Raw genomic sequence first — 21,525 nt, 5'->3', positions numbered from 1 at the left:
GGTATCTAATATATAATAAAATCTAACCCTACCTCCATTTTCCTTGCGATTTCCCCAAATGTAAACCCTCAACCAACACCGTCATCTTCATCGCCTGACCCTAATCGGCGATCTCCAGCCGATTGTTCAGCCTGCCATGTTCAGCGCGTCATCCTTATCGACAGTCTTCAGGTTTCTGTTGAACCGCCTGATCCTAATCGACGATCTCCAGGCGACTGTTGAACCAACAGTGATGTTCACACCAACGAAGATCTTTCTGTACTATCTCCATTTTCACTTAATCTATGCACTAGATCTTCCATGCCAAAGCGGGAGTATCAGCCACCGAATAGCTATTCGTCGTGACGAAAGATTGTTGCCGTCTGAAGCGATTGACAGAATTGACAGGTTAGGGTTTTCTTTTCTTGAAATTTAGATGTTTCATTGTCTGAATCGTGCAATTCTCCTTTTTTCACTCGGTTGTTTTCAGGTTGGAGATTAGGGTTGAAATTTATGAGGGTAATTGCGATGAAAAAATATTGGTTATGGAATTCTTCAGTTGATGACTGTCAACATATTGGAATGTAGTGTAACGGCTAAACCTTCTTCCAATTAAAGAGTTGAACTCGATATTTTAAGGGTGCGTTTTTAGGTCTCAACCTTAATTTTTTTTGCTCCTTTCTGGGACTGTATGGGACCGTATGTTGAAAATTTTTAAAGGTTATGTTGAAAGGCAATGATGTGATTTTTGTTTAATTCTTACTGTATTTTGAAATTTTGGTATTTATAGTGTATATTGAAATGCAAAGATTGGACTATTTATGTTATTGTTATGTTGATGATTTATGTTCAACTTTTACTTTTTATTCCATATTGTAGGTTCATGATTTATGTTTAGTTATTACTTTGTTTTCCTTAAATTCCAGGTTCCTATTTTGTGTTCACTGTTGTGATTGAAGGTTCGTTAAACATGTTATGTAGGTCATCTTATACGAAATATTTGCTATTTAAATTTCAGAAAAAATTCTCTGCTTCCATTTGCATGTTACCATCCATGTTCTCCGTGCGCTGCGTACATCATCGATTACAACTACCTGTAAGTGTTTATTGAAGCGCTAATTTTTAGTCAGTTCTATGTTTTTCGTAATCGTTGTCGATTTTGTTTTTTTTTTTTTTTTTTGTTTGTTTCGTAGTTACCGTTGTTGCTATTATAAGGCATGTGTTGGATTGTTATAAAATATTTCTAAGCTTTTGTTCTTTATTTGTTATGCTCCATGATTGTTAGTTTTTATTGTTTATCTGCACTTTTTTTGGGAGTTATATAGCCGTTTTCATAGTATTGCTTATGCCGATTGCTGATATGTTCTTCTATCATGAAGTTCTTATATCTGGAGTTATTGTTGTCTTCTTTTTCTTTGTATTTGGCTATTTTGTTTCAGGTAAAAGGTACTTCCATATTTTTTTTTTGTTTTAATGCTACCAAATAAGAGACAAAACAAATATGCCAAGGATGTTTGCCCATCCATTCCAGCTGCTTCTGCTGCAAGTAGTCAAGGTCGTGCAACTTCATCAGCTAGGTAATATGATTATGTTAAGAAGCCACGAAATAGGGTAGATAGTCGTGTCACTACATTTCGTGCTCATACAACGTTTGAATGTATATCCCAATGTCAATGACCTCTTGCTTCTCACCCATCCGGTAGTGCTATAGATACTTCTCTTATTTTGTGTTTTGGATTCGGAAATATTTGTTCGTGCATTAACAAGTTATCTTCCTGTATGTATGTAGCTCAAGCTATTTTTTCTGTTTGTTCTTTGGCTGGTCATTCCAGAAGTGGATATTCTCAATACAATTCGGTGCATTCACTACCGTAACGAACTGTCGCTGAAGGTATTTTCGGCAGTCTGATATAACAATGTTTATCCTTGGGATTGTGTGACTTTTTGAAACCCCCTGCCTGTTATTATTGTTTTGTTTGGATATCTAACTTGTTTTTCTTCCTCATACGTGTTGATAACTTTTGTTCTGCCTAATAGTTGTTTGGTTTTTAATTTATTTATTTTTGCAGCTGTCACGGCTTATTACAGAGATGCAGGAGACTACAGTTGTGCCTGAACTTATTGTGGTGCTGTGTTTTTGCTATGAAGAGCATGTGAGATCGTCTTCTCCGCGGACGAAGAAAAAGAACCAAAAAAGAAAGAAGATTAGCCACCACCTACAGTGTCACACACCAAAGCCATGTACATAGTAACTGTGCTGTAACCTTATCGGACAATAATAGATATGTGCAAAACCTTAGCCATGTTGAAAACCCACCCAAGTAACATAAGCTATGTGAAGCAGCATAGCAATTTTGTTTGTACAAACTAAACCCGAAAAAACCGCCGCAACGCACGGTTCCGTTCTCTCACTAGTTTTATCTAAATGACTATAATGTCTATTTCAACTTTGTACGTACCTTTAGACATGTCTTTATTTAACAATCTATCTAAATTGATACTGTATTAAACAATGTTTTAGTCCCACAAAGTCATGGGTGTTAAACTAGTTGACTAAAAAAACATATACATACCACCCACCTAAATATTGAAATCATATCTGATGCCACCTTAGTGTAAGTTTGATTTGATTAATATAAATTTTGGGGAACGTGTTATTACCTATAATTTAAAATTTAATAAATAAATGAAATAATTATCTTAATTTTTAATTGTTTGATGTAGCCGTGTGATAGACTGAATTGAATACAAATATTTATCATATTATGTTACTCGAATTATTTGAACAGAGTTGACAACCAGAATTCAGATCAAATTCATTCATTCCTGCTCCGATTGAAGATTGAAACTCAGTAAGAACTATCAATTGAACTCTAATTTCATTGCCTGCTTGCTTGCATCTGACACTTAATTCATCCTGAAATTCATGTCACTCATCTTGTTTCTTGCTTTGACTTTTTACCTATTTCATCTCTTATATTTCATGCTATCCGATTTTCATAACTGATGAAACTCTGTATCTATCTATGTAACTCATTAGTCATAACTGTATTTCACGATTTCTTGATGTTACTATAATATTAGCAATTAGTTTATACAAGTGTCCACATGTCAGTTGCTTATTTTAACACAAGAATATAAGTTAATCCAATCAGTCTTCTAAAACAATTGTTATAGTAACAATTGATTTGATGTTACTATAATATTAGATTATTAGCTATTAGTTTATGTAAGTGTCAATAATTTTGCACCTCTAGTAATGTTACACTTGATAGACTGATTTTATTACTCCGTATTTGTTATAGGACTGCAATGACCTATGACAATGGAAAACAACCTCTGATAACCGAACAACACGAACCAAAACCTGAGTTTGATAGTATGCCATCATCAAGTAACAGAAAACTGAGGCGTTATAGCAGCGCTCCAATGAAAACAACTGATCTTGGGGAATATGATGATGAACGCTTTGTTGAAGGCCCAACGTCCGTTTCTAACAACTCAATCCTCATTTTAAAACAGTGGCCATCTACTTATTAATATTCTTAAGCATAGGCACACTTTGCTTTTCTCTTATTAATAACCAGATTTCTGGAGCAAAAACTTTTAGTGTTCTAGATTCTATCTACTTCTGCGTTGTAACAATCACCACCACCGGATATGGAGACCTTGTACCGGATAGCACGGCAACAAAACTACTTTCTTGCGCTTTTGTATTCTCGGGGGTGGCCCTAATTGGACTAAGTTTGAGCAAAGCCACTGATCGTATCATTAAGAATCAACAAATATTACTAGTCGAAAATTTACATTTGCGTCAAAAGCCGAATTCGACACAAAATCCCAGAGAAACGGAAGCTAAAATAGTGAGATACAAGTGTATAAGATTTTCCATTTTGGTTGCTAAACTTATAGTTTCCGGAACAATCTTTTTGACGACAGTGGAGAAAATGGAGATAGTTGATGCTTTTTATTGTGTTTGTTCCACAATTACGACTCTTGGCTATGGAGATAAAAGTTTCTCTACGTTAGCTGGGCGTGTTTTTGGTATATTTTGGATATTGCTAAGTATTATATGTTTAGGTCACTTGATAATTGCTTTTGCTGAATATTATACGGAAATTAGGCAGAGGTCGTTCGTCAGATGGGTTCTTACAAGCCGAACAATGGCTGATTACCTGGAAGCAGCTCATCTTGATGATGATGGAGTTGTGGGGTAAGCTCAAAAGTTTTAACTCTATTGATTGATAAAAGTTATACGTAGAAAAAAAAAAAATTTAAAGTTAAAGTGAAAAAAGAAAGTCAAATCAGGACTATTAATTTGGGAACTATAAGATTATCTCAATATCTCTCAAAGTTGGTATCTTTTATACTATTTCTTCCTTTATGGATTTCGAGTTTGTTTTCAATAAAGTTAACTATGTGATGCAGGAATTTTTAACAAAGGAACCACATGATGTAAATATTCTATCCCTTGTAAGCCCCTCAACATATCGCCATCGATCTTAAGATAACCATTATACGTGTTACCTAATTGGTTTTTCGAGAATAAGTCATTGTGCTGGTGCGATTGCTGGAACGGGCAGATCTCGTAGTTTTGTTTCTGTTTGCGCTGTGCATGCCCGAAAACCTTGAAGATTTTTTTTTCCCCTTTTTGTATGCATAGGTTATGTTTGTAACACTAGTCTTATAAAGTTATAATCTTGTAACTATAATTAATAATAAGTATTACTGTATATATTATTAATAGGTGTCCTCATTATAATATCGATTGAAATCGAAATCAAAATCAATGTATGTGATTGATTACTCACCAACAATCTTACACATGTTAGCAATTAATAGCAATTAAACAAAACAGAACACAACAAAATTATTAAAAGTTAGAAAGATTCATACAAGAATAATGTTATATTACAATTGCTCAGATTTATTACTACTAGTTCCTTCTCCAATATCATGTAGTACAACCGGTTCAGGTGGGCCCGCAATGTAATCCAAGATCCCATCACCTGCTTTCTCACCGGACACTTGAGCGGATGGTGGCGAAATAAGACCAAAAACAACGACGGCATCAAGGAAGAGAGCAGTCGAAACCAAGAGCGGGCCTAAGTAGGCAAGAATGTTGAGGAAGCTAGGGGAGATATAAATGAGATATAGAATGATGTGTTAAAGTGGTGGTGAGCAATATGTGATATTTGAAGTTGATTAAGTTATTCATGGTATTTTAAGTTTAACAAGAAGAATGTGGCGATGTTTTTGTAAAAGGTGAAAGTTAAGTGGAAGATGGCATCAAGATGATTGGATTTTTATGTAAAGAGATTCTCTGTCGATGTTGTACGTACGGTTCTCTAAAGATTTATTGACCAAATATATATGCTCATAAAGCATCTTGAATGTGTACCATTTTAGAAAAGGTAATGCAATCTTATGAATTAAATATTAAATATTATCCCAAATTAAATATTCTGATAAAGATTGGTAATTCTTGGGAATAATATTTCTAGTGATTATAGATATATGTTATGTGATTAATTAACTTGGTTTAATGATTAAATTTAAATTTAAATTGTAAGTATGATAGTATGAGGTATAAATACGATCATACGCCATAGAATGAATAAGCCTTCACCGTTTCACACATACATTTACACCACTAATTGTGTGTTTTCCCAAAATAAAATCTCTCAACATATTCTTGAGAGATTTGACCTAAACTTGTAACATCAAAATCGATTCTTATCATTTTGATTGTTGAAGAAAGTCATGGATTCAATCAAATCTTGACTGAATTCATGAGCTAATCATTGTATAAACACATATTGTAATTACATATTATCATTGCATCAAATCTGAGTTTTTGTGTTCATCATATTCATATCATTTTCATCATCACCTCACACACCTACTGTTATAATCGAATTCAACCATATACAACGAATTGAAGATTAATCTACTAATATCGGTGACTTTTCAATTGTAACTTCTATTTACATTTTTGAAAATGTAAACGATGATTTGAATTGGTAGAAATTTCATAATTATATCTTTTACCATATAAACTACATGGATTTTAAACTTGTACATGTGTTATCCGAGAGACAATGAAGTTAATATAACTCTTATAATAAATATTTACTAGTTAAATACCCGCAACTTCGCGGATTTTATATAAAAATTATTACTATATAACAACACTCCAAAAAAGTGTTTGTAGATTTAAATGTTGCATATGAAATAAGTTGAAAGGATGTTGACACAAAAACAAAATGTTCTTGACATTACGTATAAGTAATGACAATATAAATAAATACAAGAAAAAAATAAACATTATTTATACTCAAAAACCCGTGAATACTAAACATTATTTATAGTCAAAAACCCGCGAATTCGGAAATTTTTTTAAAGAGATTTATTAAAATAAAGTAGAAATAAGATGAGATAATAATCAAATTCAGATGTAACATTGCTAGAATACAAAAAATCTATTTAAAAATATAATGTATGCTAAAAATGATAAATAAACGTTACATCGGTATTATTTTACATTGATGATTAAACGACTTTAATTTTGGTTAGGTAGTTGTACATGGTTAAAAATATAAAACAAATGGTACGTAGTAATCAAATTAAAATTTTGGATATGTTTACTTTTTTTTTTTTTTTTTTACTTAGGGGCCTTTTAATTTAAAGTTAATATTTCACACCGGGTTCATTATAGTATTTATACGCGTTTTTTCATACCTTATTATTAGTATTTTTTTCATCTTAATCACAGATTATCAATATTGTTTTTGGACTCTCCCTAACTATTGGTATATGTATGCAAATGTTTATAGTATTAAACATGGTCTTTGATTTCAAATAAATGTATGAAACTATTGTACAAAAAGCAGTGTTGAAGATATATAATTGCAACATACAAACTCTGCCAGTTTGAAGACATATGAATCAGTTTGAAGATATGTTCACACACGTGTATGTAAGTGTTAGGGACTAATGACTAACAAACCTATTCAATTTGATAAACTTCTGCCATAAAAACTTTTGTTAAATCTTTAAACTTGTCTACTTTAAAAGACTCATTGGTGCCCAAATTCAAATCGTTCTGATTGACAGCTTGAATAACTCCAGCTGCAACGGTGGCTTCAAGTCTATTAATAATCAATTTGACATCAACTTTATTCAGTGGCGAATCTAGAGCTTCAAAAACGAGCTAGATAGTGGGGTCCTCAAGTGGGTTATGTCAAATTTGGTCCAATTTTACACTAAATTTACATAATTAGTAGGTCCTAGAACACCCTTAAAAGGGCCTAGATTCGCCCCTGACTTTATTAGTCCTCAATGTTAAGAATGAAATGTTATGGAATTTTCTAATAAAAGCTCACTTGACTAACACTTAAGCAGTTTTGCAGTCATGGATGGGGATGATATCTTGATCGATAAACAGTCAACAGCCATAAAGTTGATTACTGACTTGAGGACCTTGTCATTAAAAATAATAGAAACTTTACGTTAATATGTATTGTATCCGAAAAACCTCAATGTGACATTAGCTAATGATGGTGTATGAAAATTACCTTCCCAATCCTGTTTATTGTAGTTGTTAATAAAACAAATCTTATAAGACCCATCAGATTTATGAGGTTTAACATACTCATATAACCGCATTAGTTGACCACAACGCACACTTAATACGGTTACCACTGCACATTTGAAAATAAGCTGTCAGTTATAAACGTTCATATATCTATTCACTTTAGAAAGTTTTCACCAGATAATAAAAAATAATCAAAGATATGAGAATTATACTATAAATCTCGTAGATAAAACACTATCGATTGTTTAGCACTGCCTTTATCCCTCTTTATGTCCACCGGTGACATTTGCATGAGTCGTCCAACCACATCTGAAATAACATTGAAACGAATAACTGTTTATTTATATTATTGTAAAGAATCATTATCAGCGAAAGTGTAGACAATTGCAAAATAGTTTGATTCCATGAATGATACTAAACAAAGGCAGTGGTTGGATCCACATGTGAGCAGCCATCTTATATGGTTCATCATATGATGCGACAAAAAATTCAGAAAAGTCGAAATAACTACCTTCAACAAAGACATTAACAAAAAATCGAAATCGATGGTTGCAACTATCTTATTACCCTGCTTATCAATTAATAATCAATGATCTATTTCGAAAGTGAAATACATTATAATCTTAACAATGTTACAGATTATTTAAAAAGGCATACAGCTTAATAAGCAATAAAGCATTAGTGTAAATTAACATAGTAAAGCATCTGTTAATCAATAAACAACATATCAATGGATAGAAGACCATACGGTATGTTTATATAGTCCATATTGGGAAATTTCAAATTTAAAAATTAGGCGGAAACTATTGAATTTGATACTGCAACTTATGATTTTGATCCTATTTAAATGAAATTGATTATCCATAATTTATGCAATTCCGCCAAATGAATTGAGTCGCCCCGTTTTTTACTGGATTAAAGCGTATGGGATTCAATCACATTATTAAGATGGAGTGTATTTTAGAAAGATGATTTCTTAACAGTTGGGATTGCCCTATACAGCTGGAAAATTTAATTTTGGTGTGGTTGACTCCTATCTTCCATCTCCCATCCGGTATAAAATAAACTAAATTTAGTGTTTAAATTTTATTATATATTATAATTATAATTATAATTATAAATAAATATAATATGGAATGTATGCAGTATTATCAATTTAATTTTAAATTTGCAATAAGGTATACGAAATTTATGGTCAAAGAGTTGAATACTGATGCAATTTTAATATAATTTTGAAAGTTTAGAAATTTGATTTGATTGTAAATTTTAAATTTAATTGTAACTGTAAATGTTGTAATTAATTGTTTGAATTTTTTTTTTATAAAAAACGTGTTTCTCAAATTAAATGGCAATTTTCCTATTTTGGCGTTTTCTAGTTGAATATTTTTAAATTAAAAGGGGTAGTTATGTAAATTGGATTTAAATTGAAATTTTTATTAAGTAATAATCATTTCATCTTTAGATTCAATGGTTTGTAATCATATTATTAGTTTAAATGGATGGTCTAGATTTTTTTTTTCTTGAAAACAATATTACTTATTTTAGCTTTTAATTTAATAAGAAGAGGGATTATAATTATAATTATAAAATTATAAATATAATTTATAATTATAATTATAACTATAACTATTATATATATAAATATAAATATAGATATAAATTATTACTATGAATTTAAAATATACGGAATATTATGTGTATATCAACAAATATTCTTTTTATGTATTTTGAAATATATTGATAAATAATAGTAAGTTATATATTTATTATAATTATAAAATTTAGGAGTAAGTAGTATCTTCTCTATATTATATTGTAGTTATCTATCGAATCTATATATTTTCAATTTCAACTCCTCAATATAGACATATAAATCTTTTTTAACAGAAATTAAAACCTAATAACTATAAATATAATTATAGGTCCCCAAATAACTATTTTACGCCTTTGAACGCGCATAGATACGGATCGACAAAAACCGTATGTATACATTTTTTAGTAGATTTCTAGGCTCATGGACAAATTAAAGTGATTGGGCCGGTACCAATGTAACACTGTATAATTTGAATGGTATCACTATATAGTTGGACCACTATTATTACATGACTTCTAGATTATTGTTTGCTGAGCTTTCAGGCTGAGTGGTGGCACGGGCATTAAGTGCATCCGCCTCTGCTAATAGTCTCAAGCAAAGAGGTGGGAAACCAACTCAAAGTTTGATGTGGAAAGACTCAACAACAGACAGTGCAGACTCTTGATAATGATTCTTTAAACAATGTCCTAACTTCGCGAGTAGTGTGCAAACCGAGCACGAAAAATGGTGCTTCTTCTAAGGTTATCTTAATGACATATGTGGTGGACATTTGTCGAAGGTGTAAAGAGATGACGGCATGACTCGGTCTCGGGATAAAGAGACATTGACACGATGATGACCTGACTCGGCCTCGTGATAAAACCTGCTGGACAATGAGTTTTGGATTTTTTGAGAGAGAAAGAGATTAAATGCACGATCACGGCTATGATTGCTCAATGATCGGATGGAGAATTGCCAATAGGGTGGAAGAAAAGTGGGATCGGGTAGTTAAGGTTTTTGTACTGATTGATCAGGCTGATATCATATTAGAAAATAATTTTTCAAAGTGTTTTCTATTGATCAATATATATAGTACAAAAAATTAGGGTAGAACTCAATACAACAATATATGAAAATCATATCTATACAATATTTAAACCTAAACTTGTTCTCTATGTTTATCATGTTGTTACTTGGTCCCTAAGTATATCTCCATTACCTTTAAATTTTTTTAAAACTAATATAACTCATTAAATGAGGGACATATTAGTCAAAACGTTAATATATCTTAAATTCAATAAAAGTCAAAGATGACAATTTTTACGTTACGGATGTGAGTATTTATAAGATAATTTTTTTTTGGCAAAAAAATGAAAACTTGTGTAAAACTTGAGACGTCTCATGAATTTTGTAAAAAAAAAAAAAAAAAAATTTTGCAAGAAACAATTGCGGCTTGCTGGGTCAGACCCCCTTCGGGCAGAGTGGGAGACGAACTTCATGAGCTTAATTCTTTAATTAGGTTGGTCCCGATTGATAGCTAAACGACTGATACATGGGCGTGGCAATTTGGACACAATGGTCTGTTCTCCACCAAAAAGCTTACTTCCATTATCGATGCAAAAGTGCTATTAGCTGGGACGAACACTTGTGAATCATTGAGAAACTACTTGGTTCCAAAGAAAGTTGAAATTTTCATTTGGCGGTTACGGAAGAGAAGACTACCTATTTTTCCGGAACTCGATAAAAGGGGTATAGACCTTAACTCGGTCTTATGTCCTCTTTGTAATGATGTGATCGAGTCCTTGGATCATGCGTTTTTCTTGTGCAAGCACGTTTATGATATTTGGGTCAAAGTTTATAATTGGTGGGGACTAGGCAGTGTGACTAATTTGAGCACTAGCGAGGCATTTCTTGGCGATTTAAATCAACTCACTTCGGACATCGGGAAGCAAATTTGACAAGCGGTCGAGTGGTCGTGTGCTTATCTCATTTTGTAACGACCCGGAAATTTCCGATCAAATTTAAACCCTAATCTCTATATGTTTCCGACACGATAAGCAAAAACCCTAATGTTGAGTCTAGAAAGTCTAAAATCTATATTCGGATAATCAGTTACCCTTTTGACCATGCCTGACGATTCACGAACAATTTTGCATAAATAAGTGTACGTGTATAAATATATATATATGAATATGACTTCCATATATAATTGATAATTATATGTATAATTTTAGTTATTATAATATCTATTATTAATATTACTAAAGGTTGTTATTTAAAATTATCATTATTATTAATAATAGTAATATTATTTTGATATTAACATTTTAATTATTATTTTTACTAATAATGCTAAAAGTATTATTATTAATAATATATTTATTAATTAATAAAATTAATTACATAACTATTAAAATCAAGAAGATAAAAATACATCTTATCAACTGTTTTTGATTGAATTTGCTAATCCCAATTTTGGTTACTGAATCGAATAAAATCTCAGATCCAGCCAAAATTTGTTACATGTCCATATCAGTTTTATTTTTTTTATTTATTCGTTTTTCTTTGTCTAGTAATAAAGGCTGTCGATTTTCATCTGTTTATATAACCGTTCAATGACTCACAATATATGACATAAACCATCTACACCATTTTCTCTATCTCCATATATATCATTTTCTGTTTTCTATTTAGAACCCAAGCACCATCGAAACTTATGAGTTTTAATTCTCTGTTACTCCAACTACGAACCATTTACTGCTACTGCTACTCCTGTTCTCGTTCCTGTCAACCACCACTGCTCACAACCACTATCAAGCACCAACCCACCATCATCTTTCTTTTTTTTTTTTTTTTTTTCGTTGAGACCACCAACCATGAACCATCTCCATCTCTCTCCTCTTCCCTCTCTTCTACAACTCGGCTGTAACAACCATTAGACCACCATGATGCACCATCGAACCCTGCAACTACTCTTTCGCTGTTAAAAATCATCACGAAATCACCATCACACTTCAACTACAACCCACCACCACCGTCGTGATACCATACCGCTACCATGTTTCTGTTTCTGTCACCGAGAACCACCTCATCATTTATAAACCCACTTGTTTTCATCTACAAATCACCATTTTCTGTTTTCTGTTTCTAACCGTCGCATTTAACCACCACCGCAGCCTGTTTGTTCGAAAAACAACCAAAAGCTGATTCACTGTTACTATCATTCGTGTTCTCTACCAAACATAACCCATATCATCACCATAAACAACCACCGTGACCAAGGAATCGCTGCTACTATCCTCTTCCTCTTCGGTTCAACTAATACTCGATATCTCCTGCTGCAGCGATATATTTTTTTTTTCTTTTTCTTCTGTTTCGAACAATTAACAATGAGAAGACGATTAGGGTTATAATTATAAGAGGATAGTGGTGTATGAGCTGTAAAGTTCCTGCTATCTGATTTGATCAAGTCGTTCCAGTTTTTTTTTTTTATACACCGACACTTTTTTTTTTGATATGTTTTAATGGACTAAATCCACTTAAATGAATTTGATTCATGGACTTATAATATGATAAGAGGTTGGACTCATGTTAAATATAAATGGGCCGAGACTAATAGTCTGTTGGGCCGGAACATGCTTTGGAAAATAGGAGACGGGTTTAAATGGACTGAGATTGGATATAAATCAGAAATACTGAATGGGTTCAACGGTTGAGGGTGTTGGCTAGTGAACGTGAGGTCGCGGGTTCCATTCCCGGCCTGGACAGTTTGATTTCTTTCTTTTTGAGTCTAAAGGTAGATCCCATATCAAATTTATTATTAATATTAGTTTTATTATTATTATGATTGTAAATTGTAATGCATATTATTATTGTTATTAGTATTGTTACTATTACTTATTATTATTACTACAAGTATTAAAGGTATTATTATTATTATAAATATCGTTAACAATAAAATTAATACTTTACAACTATTATTATAAATATCATTATTATTATCATTAATATAATTTTATTTTTATTTTGAATCAAGTACTAATTTTTTTAATTTGTTAATCTTAATAAAAATAGGAAATATATATATATAAAAAGGATATAACTAACGAATTTATATATATATATATATATATATATATATATATATATATATATATATATATATATATATATATATATATATATATATATATATATATATATATATATATATATATATATATATATATATATATATATACATAGAGGTGTTCAAATTGACTTATGTGTTTTAATATAATTACAATTAATATAGGTTCGTGAATCCAAGGCCAACCCTATACTTGTTCAATGATGTTATATGTATTTTTACTACAAAATACATTAGGTGAGTATATAGTCCCACTTTTAAACTCTAAATATTTCGGGATGAGAATACATGTATTTTATGTTTTACGTTATGGACACAAGTAACTGAAAAATATATTCTACGTTGAGTTGTACCACTGGCATACTTCCCTGTAGCTTGGTAACTGTTATTTACAGCGGTATTGTAAACGCGAATCCTGTTGATAGATCTATCGGGCCTGACAACCCCAACCGGACTGGACGACCAGTATTCAACGGTTGCACAGTACTTCGTTTCGTGACTACACTTGGTACAGTGTAGTAAGATTTCATAATAAAGGGAATATGCGACGTGATTAAATGTTAAGTATGGTTACCAAGTGCTCAACCACTTAGAATATTTTTATTAAAATGTTTACATATGAAATCTTGTGGTCCATTGTTATAACGCTGCTAGCATCAAACCTATATATCTCACCAACTTTATGTTGACGTTTTAAAGCATGTTATTCTCAGGTACGAATTAAGTCTTCCGCTGTGCATTAGCTCATACTAAAGGCATTACTTGGAGTCGATCATCGCAATGGAACCAAATGTTGAAGACTCTGTCCAGATGGATAAGGACGGGTCTTCACACATTTGGAAAAACCGGAACCAAAAGGTCTTCAAGAACAAATCTTGGAACTCACCGGTGGCTTTAAATGAGATTCAAGTAAAAACATTTGATTGGGTTGCAAAGAGAATCAAGAAGAAAAAGATTGATTGACATTTGTGGTTAGTCGATCCGAGAAGTTCATTTTCATAGTGTATTTCTTCTTGTAACAGGTTGCCTACTCGGCATCTTATTGTATCGGTACTAGAGTTTGGGTTGTATGGTGTGAACGTTTCTTAGATGCTCTCAGTAGCATCCTTGTGTAAGTGTTATTCTGTATAATATAATGTTGCTTTAAAAAAAATAATAATAATTTGAAAGTATGTGACGTTACATTAGAAATGGTGAATTATTTCAGAATGATAATTTTATAAAAAAGATGTTCCATTAAATTATGCATTAGTAATTAGTAATTAGTAATTAGTATGTGATAGACTAAAAAGGATAAAATGTTGTATTATACCGTATACATTAGTAGGGTGATAAAATCTAAATCTATATTACATATACACAAAACATACCATATTGCTTATCAAATCATTTGTTAGTGACATAAACACATTTAGTATGTTAATAAAAATTGATTACTCAAAACAAACATAAAAAAAAATTAGTATAACATAAGTATAATAAGTAATATAATCTATAATATAATACATATACATACCATCCAAATATTTCACCTGAAAATATTAAAATCATATTTGAGGCCACCTTAGTGTAAGTTTGATTTGATTTATATAAATTTCGTGGGACGTGTTATTACTTGTAATTTAATTATAGTATATTTATCATATTAGATAGGAGTAACTCAAATTATTTGAACAGAGTTGACAACCGGAATTCAGATCAAATTCATTCACTCCTGCTCCCATTGACGATTAAAACTCGGTAAGAATTTTCAATCTAACTCTAATTTCATTGCCTGGTTGCTTGCATCTGACACTTAATCCTGAATATCATGTGGTCACTCATCTTGTTTCTTGCTTTGACTTTTTATCTATGTCATCTCTGTTATATTTCACGCTATCCGATTTTCATAACTGATGAAACTCTGTATCTATCTATGTAACTCATTAGTCATAACTCATAACTGTACGTGTTTCATGATTCCTTAATATTACTAATTACTATAATATTAGCAATCAGTTTATACAAGTGTCAACATGTCAGTTGCTTATTTTAACACTAGAATAAGTTAATCCAATGAGTCTTCTAAAACAATTGTCACAGTAACAATTGATGTTATTATAATATTAGCAACTAGTTTATACAAGTGTCAATAATTTTGCACCTCCAGTAATGTTACACCTGGTAGACTTATTTTATTATTTGTTATAGGACTGCAATGGCCTATGACAATGGAAAACAACCTCTGATAACCGAACAACACGAACCAAAACCTGAGTTTGATAGTATGCCGTCATCAAGTAACAGAAAACTGAGGCGTTATAGCAGCGCTCCTATGCAAACAACTGATCTTCGGGAATATGATGATGAACGCTTTGTTGAAGGCCCAACGTCCGTTTCTAAACAACTCAATCCTCATTTTAAAACAGTGCTCATCTACTTAATCATATTCTTAAGCATAGGTACACTTTGCTTTTCGCTTATTAATAACCAGATTTCTGGAGCGAAAACTTTTAGTGTTCTAGATTCTATCTACTTCTGCGTTGTAACAATCACCACTGTCGGATACGGAGACCTTGTACCTGATAGCACGGCAACAAAACTACTTTCTTGCGCTTTTGTATTCTCAGGGGTGGCCCTTATTGGACTAAGTTTGAGCAAAGCTACTGATCGTCTCGTTAAGAATCAACAAATATTACTAGTCGAAACTTTACATTTGAGGCAAAAGCCTAATTCGACACAAAATCCCAGAGAAACGGAAGCTAAAAGAGTGAGATACAAGTGTATAAGATTTTCAATTTTTCTTGCAATTCTTATGGTTGTTGGGACAATATTTTTGGCAACAGTGGAGAAAATGGAGATAGTAGATGCGTTTTATTGTGTTTGTACCACAATTACGACTCTTGGTTACGGAGATAAAAGTTTCTCTACGCTAGCTGGGCGTGTTTTTGCTATATTTTGGATATTGCTAAGTATTATATGTTTAGGTCAGTTGCTGTTTGCTTTTGTTGAATATTATACGGAGATTAGGCAGAGATCGTTCGTCAGATGGGTTCTTACAAGCCGGACAATGGCTGATTACCTGGAAGCAGCTCATCTTGATGATGATGGAGTTTTGGGGTAAGCTGAAAAGTTTTAACTCTGTTAATAAAAGCTATAAAACAAAAAAAAAAAAAAAAAAAAAAAAAAAAAAAAAAAAAAAAAAAAAAAAATTTAAAGTCAAAGTTAAAAATAAAGTCAAACATTTGATTATTAATATGCCACGGTGGGAGTATAATATTATCTCAAAGTTGGTATCTTTAATACTATTTCATCCTTTATGGATTTCGAGTTTGTTTTCAATAAAGTTAACTATGTGATGCAGGAATTTTTAATAAAGGAACCACCTGATGTAATGATTTTATCCCTCAACATATCGCCATCGATCTTAAGATTGCCATTATACGTGTTACCTAATTGGTTTGTCGAGAATGTGTCTTTGTGCTGGTGCGATTGCTGGAACGGGCTGATCTCGTAGTTTAGTTTCTGTCTGCATTTGTGCATACCCAAAAACCTTTGATTTTTTTTTTCTATTTGTATGCATAGGTTATGTTTGTAACACTAGTCTTATAAAGTTATAATATTGTAAGTATAATTAATAATAAATATTACTGTATATATTATTAATATGTGTCCTCATTATAATATCGATTGAAATCGAAATCAAAATCAATGTATGTGATTGAATTCTCACCAACAATGTTACACATGTTAGCAATTAATAGCAATTAAACAAAACAGAACAAAACAAAATTATTACTACGTAAAAGTTAGAAAGATTCATACAAGAATAAATGAATAATGTTATATTACAATTGCTCAGATTTACTACTAGTTCCTTCTCCAAGATCATGTAGTACAACCGGTTCAGCCGTTCAGGTGGGCCCACAACGTAATCCAAGATCCCATCACCTGCTTTCTCACCGGACACTTGAGCGGACGGTGGCAAAGTAATACCAAAAACAACGGCGGCAACAAGGAAGAGAGCAGTCGAAACCAAGAGCGGGCCGAAGTAGGCAAGAATATTGAGGAAGCTAGGGGAGATATAAATGAGATATAGAATGGTGAGTGTTAAAGTGGTGGTGAACAATATGTGATATCTGAAGTTGATTAAGTTATTCATGGTGGTTTAAGTTTAACAAGAATGTGGTGATGTTTTTGTAAAAGGAGAAAGTTAAGTGGAAGACGGCATTAAGATGATTGGATTTTTATGTGAAGAGATTCTTTGTCGATGTTGTACGTACGGTTCTTAAAAAGATTTATTGACAAAATATATATATATATGCTCATAAAGCATATTGAATGTGTACTATTTTAGACATGGTTAATGACATGTACACAACCCATTTTTGTTATGTACATAATAATTATGTGTTTATAGTGTTGTGTAGTACAACACTGTAAAACATAATGGTTGTATACATAACAAAAATGAGTTGTGTACATATCACTATCCTTTTAGAAAAGGTAATGCAAATTAATGAATTAAATATTATCCCAAATTAAATATTCAGATTAAGATTGGCAACTTTTCAATTGTAACATCTATTTACATTTTTGCAAATGTAAACGATGATTTAAATTGGTAGAAATTTCATAACTATATCTTTTACGGAGTACTATATAATTAGAGGTGTAAACGAGACGAGCTCGACCTCGACTCGTTTGAATTTTATAGAGCTCGAGCTCGGCTCGAGCCAAAAATTTTAAGATCGAGCTCGGCTCGTTTAATATTTTACAAGTTCGGGCTTGGCTCGAGTTCGACTCGTTAATTACATAATTTTATTTTTCTTTATATTATTCAAAATTATCATATTTTGTGTTGATGATTTTTATAATTTTTTCCCACATATAATAAGATTTATTTTCCATTATTCTTTTACCTATTATTGATTATTGATATAATATTAACTTTTATATAATTATATATAAATTACTATAAAATTATAATATTTAGTGTATATAAATGAAAAGTTCGTTTAGACTCGCGAGCTTGTTCGAGTTCGATATATCAAGTTCGAGTTCAGGCTCGTTTACTAAATGAGCTTAAAATTGAGTTCAAGTTCGAACTTGAGTTCGTTTAGGCTCGGTTCGAATCGAGCATCTAACAAGCCGAGCTCGAGTTGCTCAGCTCATTTACAGCCCTAATATAAACTATTTAGATTTCAAACTTGTACATCTGTTATCCGAGAGATAATGAAGTTAACATAAATATAAATAATTATAATTATTATAAACATAAATATAAATTGTAATTATTACTATGAATTTAAAATATATGGAGTATTGTTTGTACTACTTATCAATAAATATTCCTTTTATGTATTTTGAAATATATTGATAAATGATAATAAGTTATATATTTGGTATAATTATAAAATTATAATTATATAGTAAGTAGTATCTTCTCTAGAAAAAATATTGTAGTTATCTACTGAATCGGATGTATACATTTTTAGTGGACTTCTAGGCTCATGAACAAACTAAAGTGATTGGGCCGGTGCCATTGCGTCACTATGGTGTCACTATATAGTTGGACCAATATTACTACACGACTTCTAGGTTATTGTTCAATAACAAATGTCGATTTATTGTCGCCTTGACTTCCGTTTAGAGCTTAAATTAAATTTCAGACAGGATTTAAAACACATGGAAATTTAATTCTACCATTTTCATGGCGTCTCAATTTTATTTTACTATTTTTAGAAAAATTTTCCTACTTATTGGCCGAAGGTCCACTCGGAAGCAATCTCTTTATCCGTCGAATAGATAGAGGGATGACTTTCTCTACTTTTAAGAGTGTTGCACTCTGGGTGGGGAAATGACATGTTTTTATTCTCGAATAGGGGAAGGATTGTCTACATCCCACCTTCCTCATACACCACTCATGTGGTATTGAGTTTTGTTTTTGTTTTTCTAGATTATTGTTCCTAGGGCTTCCACGCTAAGTGGTGGCACATTGTTCCTTGGGCTTCCACGCTAAGTGGTGGCACATGCATCAAGTGCATCCGCTACAAGCTTTCTCACTATGATTAGCTGTCAAATCAGTGCTACATCAGCACTTCCTTACCGAGAATAACTAGAATTAAACATTACCAACCATGAAATATTTCTTCACAATAATTGTAACCTACATTTAATTATTATAAATTAATTAAATATACTTTTATTATTATTAGTATTATAATTATTTATTATTAAATTACATCTAATTTTAAACTTAAAAACTAATTTGATTAAATCTTAAAAAGATAAAATAAAATAAAAATGAAATCAAAGTATTCCGTAAATAATTCTTGGCCACAACCTTGTAGGATCCACAATTTTAATGAAAAATTAAAAATATCACTCATCTTCATCTTCAACACATAGATGCATATATGTACTTTAGATATATCATACCATACATTCACCTCCTTTTTCATCACAATTGAAGACTAAAAAATAAAATAAAAATTTTTTTTTTTAAAGGAAAAAGATCCATTGATCCGTGTTGCAAGCTGCTTGAGAAAGAAAGAGAAGAGGGCGAGATAGGCAGGGCGGACTAGGGCGCGAGGTAGGGCGGACTGGTGCCATCGGCGCCTTACAAGGCTTGATCGAGGGCGGTTTGGTGGACAACTACGTTGGGAGCACTCTGATACCCTCAAGCACGGAACTCAGAGCTCGATGTGGAAAGACTTGAACAACAAACAATGCAGACTCTTGATAATGATTCTTCAAACAATGGTGCTTCTTCTAAGGTTATCTTAACGACACAGGTGGTGGACATTTGTAGAAGGTGTAAAGAGATGGCGACATGATGACGCCCTGACTTGGTCTCGGGATAAAGAGACGTTGTCACGATGACGGTCTGACTCGGTCTCGTGATAAAAATGGCAAAGGGTTTTGGATTGTTTGTGTAACAACCCCACTTTTTCCGTCACTTCCGTTAACTTTCCGTTAGTTTATTTAACGGCGATTATTTGACTTTTATGTGTTTAAGTGTAATAAATGCATACTTGATCTTTGGAGGGTTACAATAATTAATATGGGTTGATATTAATCCAAATAAATATTTCGGATAATGAAATACGATAAAAACAATACGATTTTGATAACTGCTTTTTGAGCAACGAAACGCTCGGGTTTATCTTAATAATTATTTTAATAATTATTAACTTTTAAAAAAAATAAAAAATAAAAAAATATATTTTATTTATTGGGTTTTTAATAGATTAAACATTTGGTTGCGTTTTAACGATCGGTTTAGCGTTCCGGGCCTTCGGTACGACTAAACGACACTTGAAACGAACCACGATTACACGCTTTTGTGAAACTAGAGCCCGGGAATACCCCATTGGGCCATGTTGGCCGAATTTCCCATGTGCACCCCTTAAAATTTCTATTTTGGGCTTAATTAGTAGTAATGCATGTGAATTAAGGCCCTAACTATATAACACTAAACCTAACCTAATTGCACTACAATCTAACCCTCACAAAAAAACTGCACAGTCGACTCCCTCCCTCCCCTCTTGAACCGTCGACCATCATCACCATCCCATAACCCTAATTTTTCACTTTTAGATTAAACCTCGAACACGAAAAGTGCAATTCCCTTCATCCTCTACGCATTGATATAATTCTTTTCGAGATTAAAGGTATAATCACACGAACCCTAATCTTTAAAAATTCTGATTTCATAAGGTTTCATAGTTATGTTGGTCAATTGCTCGATCCATCGTGTTTGTATGCTTGTTTAATCGTTAATTTGTTCGTATTGATTGTTTAGGGTTAAAACCGAATTGTTAATTGCATGATCAGTAATTTATGATTTTTCAAATGTTAATTATTATGTTATAATCAGATTTCTTGCGAAAAACTATTGAGTTTAGGCTTTGGATTCGCTTGATTTCGTTTTCGTATGATTAAGTTATGTCAATTTGAATTATCGTTGTGTTTTTGTTGCTTGATCAGAAATCTGGTATTGATAGACAATGAATTGGAATGTAAGACTTATACCACTGGAAATATAATTTAAAAATACTCAATTTAGACTAGGATATCATGTCGTTTGCTTATGTATAGCCCGAGATATGCTTGAATTAGTGTAAAGGTAGTTTTATACAGTACTTGCATGAGAATAACCTTGTATGATAAAATGTGTTAACTTCTGTGATTAAAGCTTTGCATATTTGAAAATTAGACAAAAAGTACTTCATCTTTCATGTGGATATCATAGGCTAATTGTAT

At 31.9% G+C, this 21,525-nt stretch overlaps 1 protein-coding gene and 2 pseudogenes across 6 annotated transcripts; all 3 read left to right on the top strand.

The window, feature by feature from the left end:
• The first annotated feature begins 41 nt into the window (after window positions 1–41).
• On the top strand, window positions 42–2,426 carry LOC139885825 (uncharacterized). Of its 6 annotated transcripts, none has more exons than XR_011772123.1 (6): window positions 42–387; window positions 470–619; window positions 998–1,075; window positions 1,419–1,556; window positions 1,769–1,870; window positions 2,049–2,426. XR_011772123.1 is itself a non-coding variant. In XM_071869577.1 (6 exons), the coding sequence occupies exons 4-6, from the start codon at window positions 1,481–1,483 to the stop codon at window positions 2,226–2,228; spliced, it is 315 nt and encodes a 104-aa protein (XP_071725678.1). In that variant the 5' UTR covers window positions 42–387; window positions 470–619; window positions 998–1,075; window positions 1,419–1,480; the 3' UTR covers window positions 2,229–2,426. The 6 variants fall into 6 exon arrangements, 2 of the variants coding, with proteins under 2 accessions (XP_071725678.1, XP_071725679.1); XR_011772125.1 differs by having other exon boundaries at window positions 1,419–1,678; window positions 1,812–1,870; XR_011772122.1 differs by having other exon boundaries at window positions 1,419–1,678.
• An 865-nt stretch (window positions 2,427–3,291) lies between these two features.
• LOC139850095 (two-pore potassium channel 1-like) lies at window positions 3,292–4,502 on the top strand (annotated as a pseudogene).
• A 10,973-nt stretch (window positions 4,503–15,475) lies between these two features.
• On the top strand, window positions 15,476–16,396 carry LOC139850089 (two-pore potassium channel 1-like; annotated as a pseudogene).
• The last annotated feature ends 5,129 nt before the right edge of the window (window positions 16,397–21,525 follow it).

Source organism: Rutidosis leptorrhynchoides, chromosome 1, assembly GCF_046630445.1.
Source record: "Rutidosis leptorrhynchoides isolate AG116_Rl617_1_P2 chromosome 1, CSIRO_AGI_Rlap_v1, whole genome shotgun sequence".
Lineage (NCBI taxonomy): Eukaryota > Viridiplantae > Streptophyta > Magnoliopsida > Asterales > Asteraceae > Rutidosis > Rutidosis leptorrhynchoides.
The sequence above is the reverse complement of the archived record's forward strand: the minus strand, read 5'-3'. Positions and strand labels throughout refer to the sequence as shown.

What these genes read in the sequence shown, in the direction of transcription:
- LOC139885825 (XM_071869577.1), top strand. Translation starts at nt 1,481, where the DNA reads ATGCCAAGGATGTTTGCCCATCCATTCCAGCTGCTTCTGCTGCAAGTA. An exon ending in CGTGCAACTTCATCAGCTAG is followed by an intron (nt 1,557 to 1,811) that starts GTAATATGATTA and finishes TGGTCATTCCAG; the next exon opens with AAGTGGATATTCTCAATACA. An exon ending in GTAACGAACTGTCGCTGAAG is followed by an intron (nt 1,871 to 2,048) that starts GTATTTTCGGCA and finishes TTATTTTTGCAG; the next exon opens with CTGTCACGGCTTATTACAGA.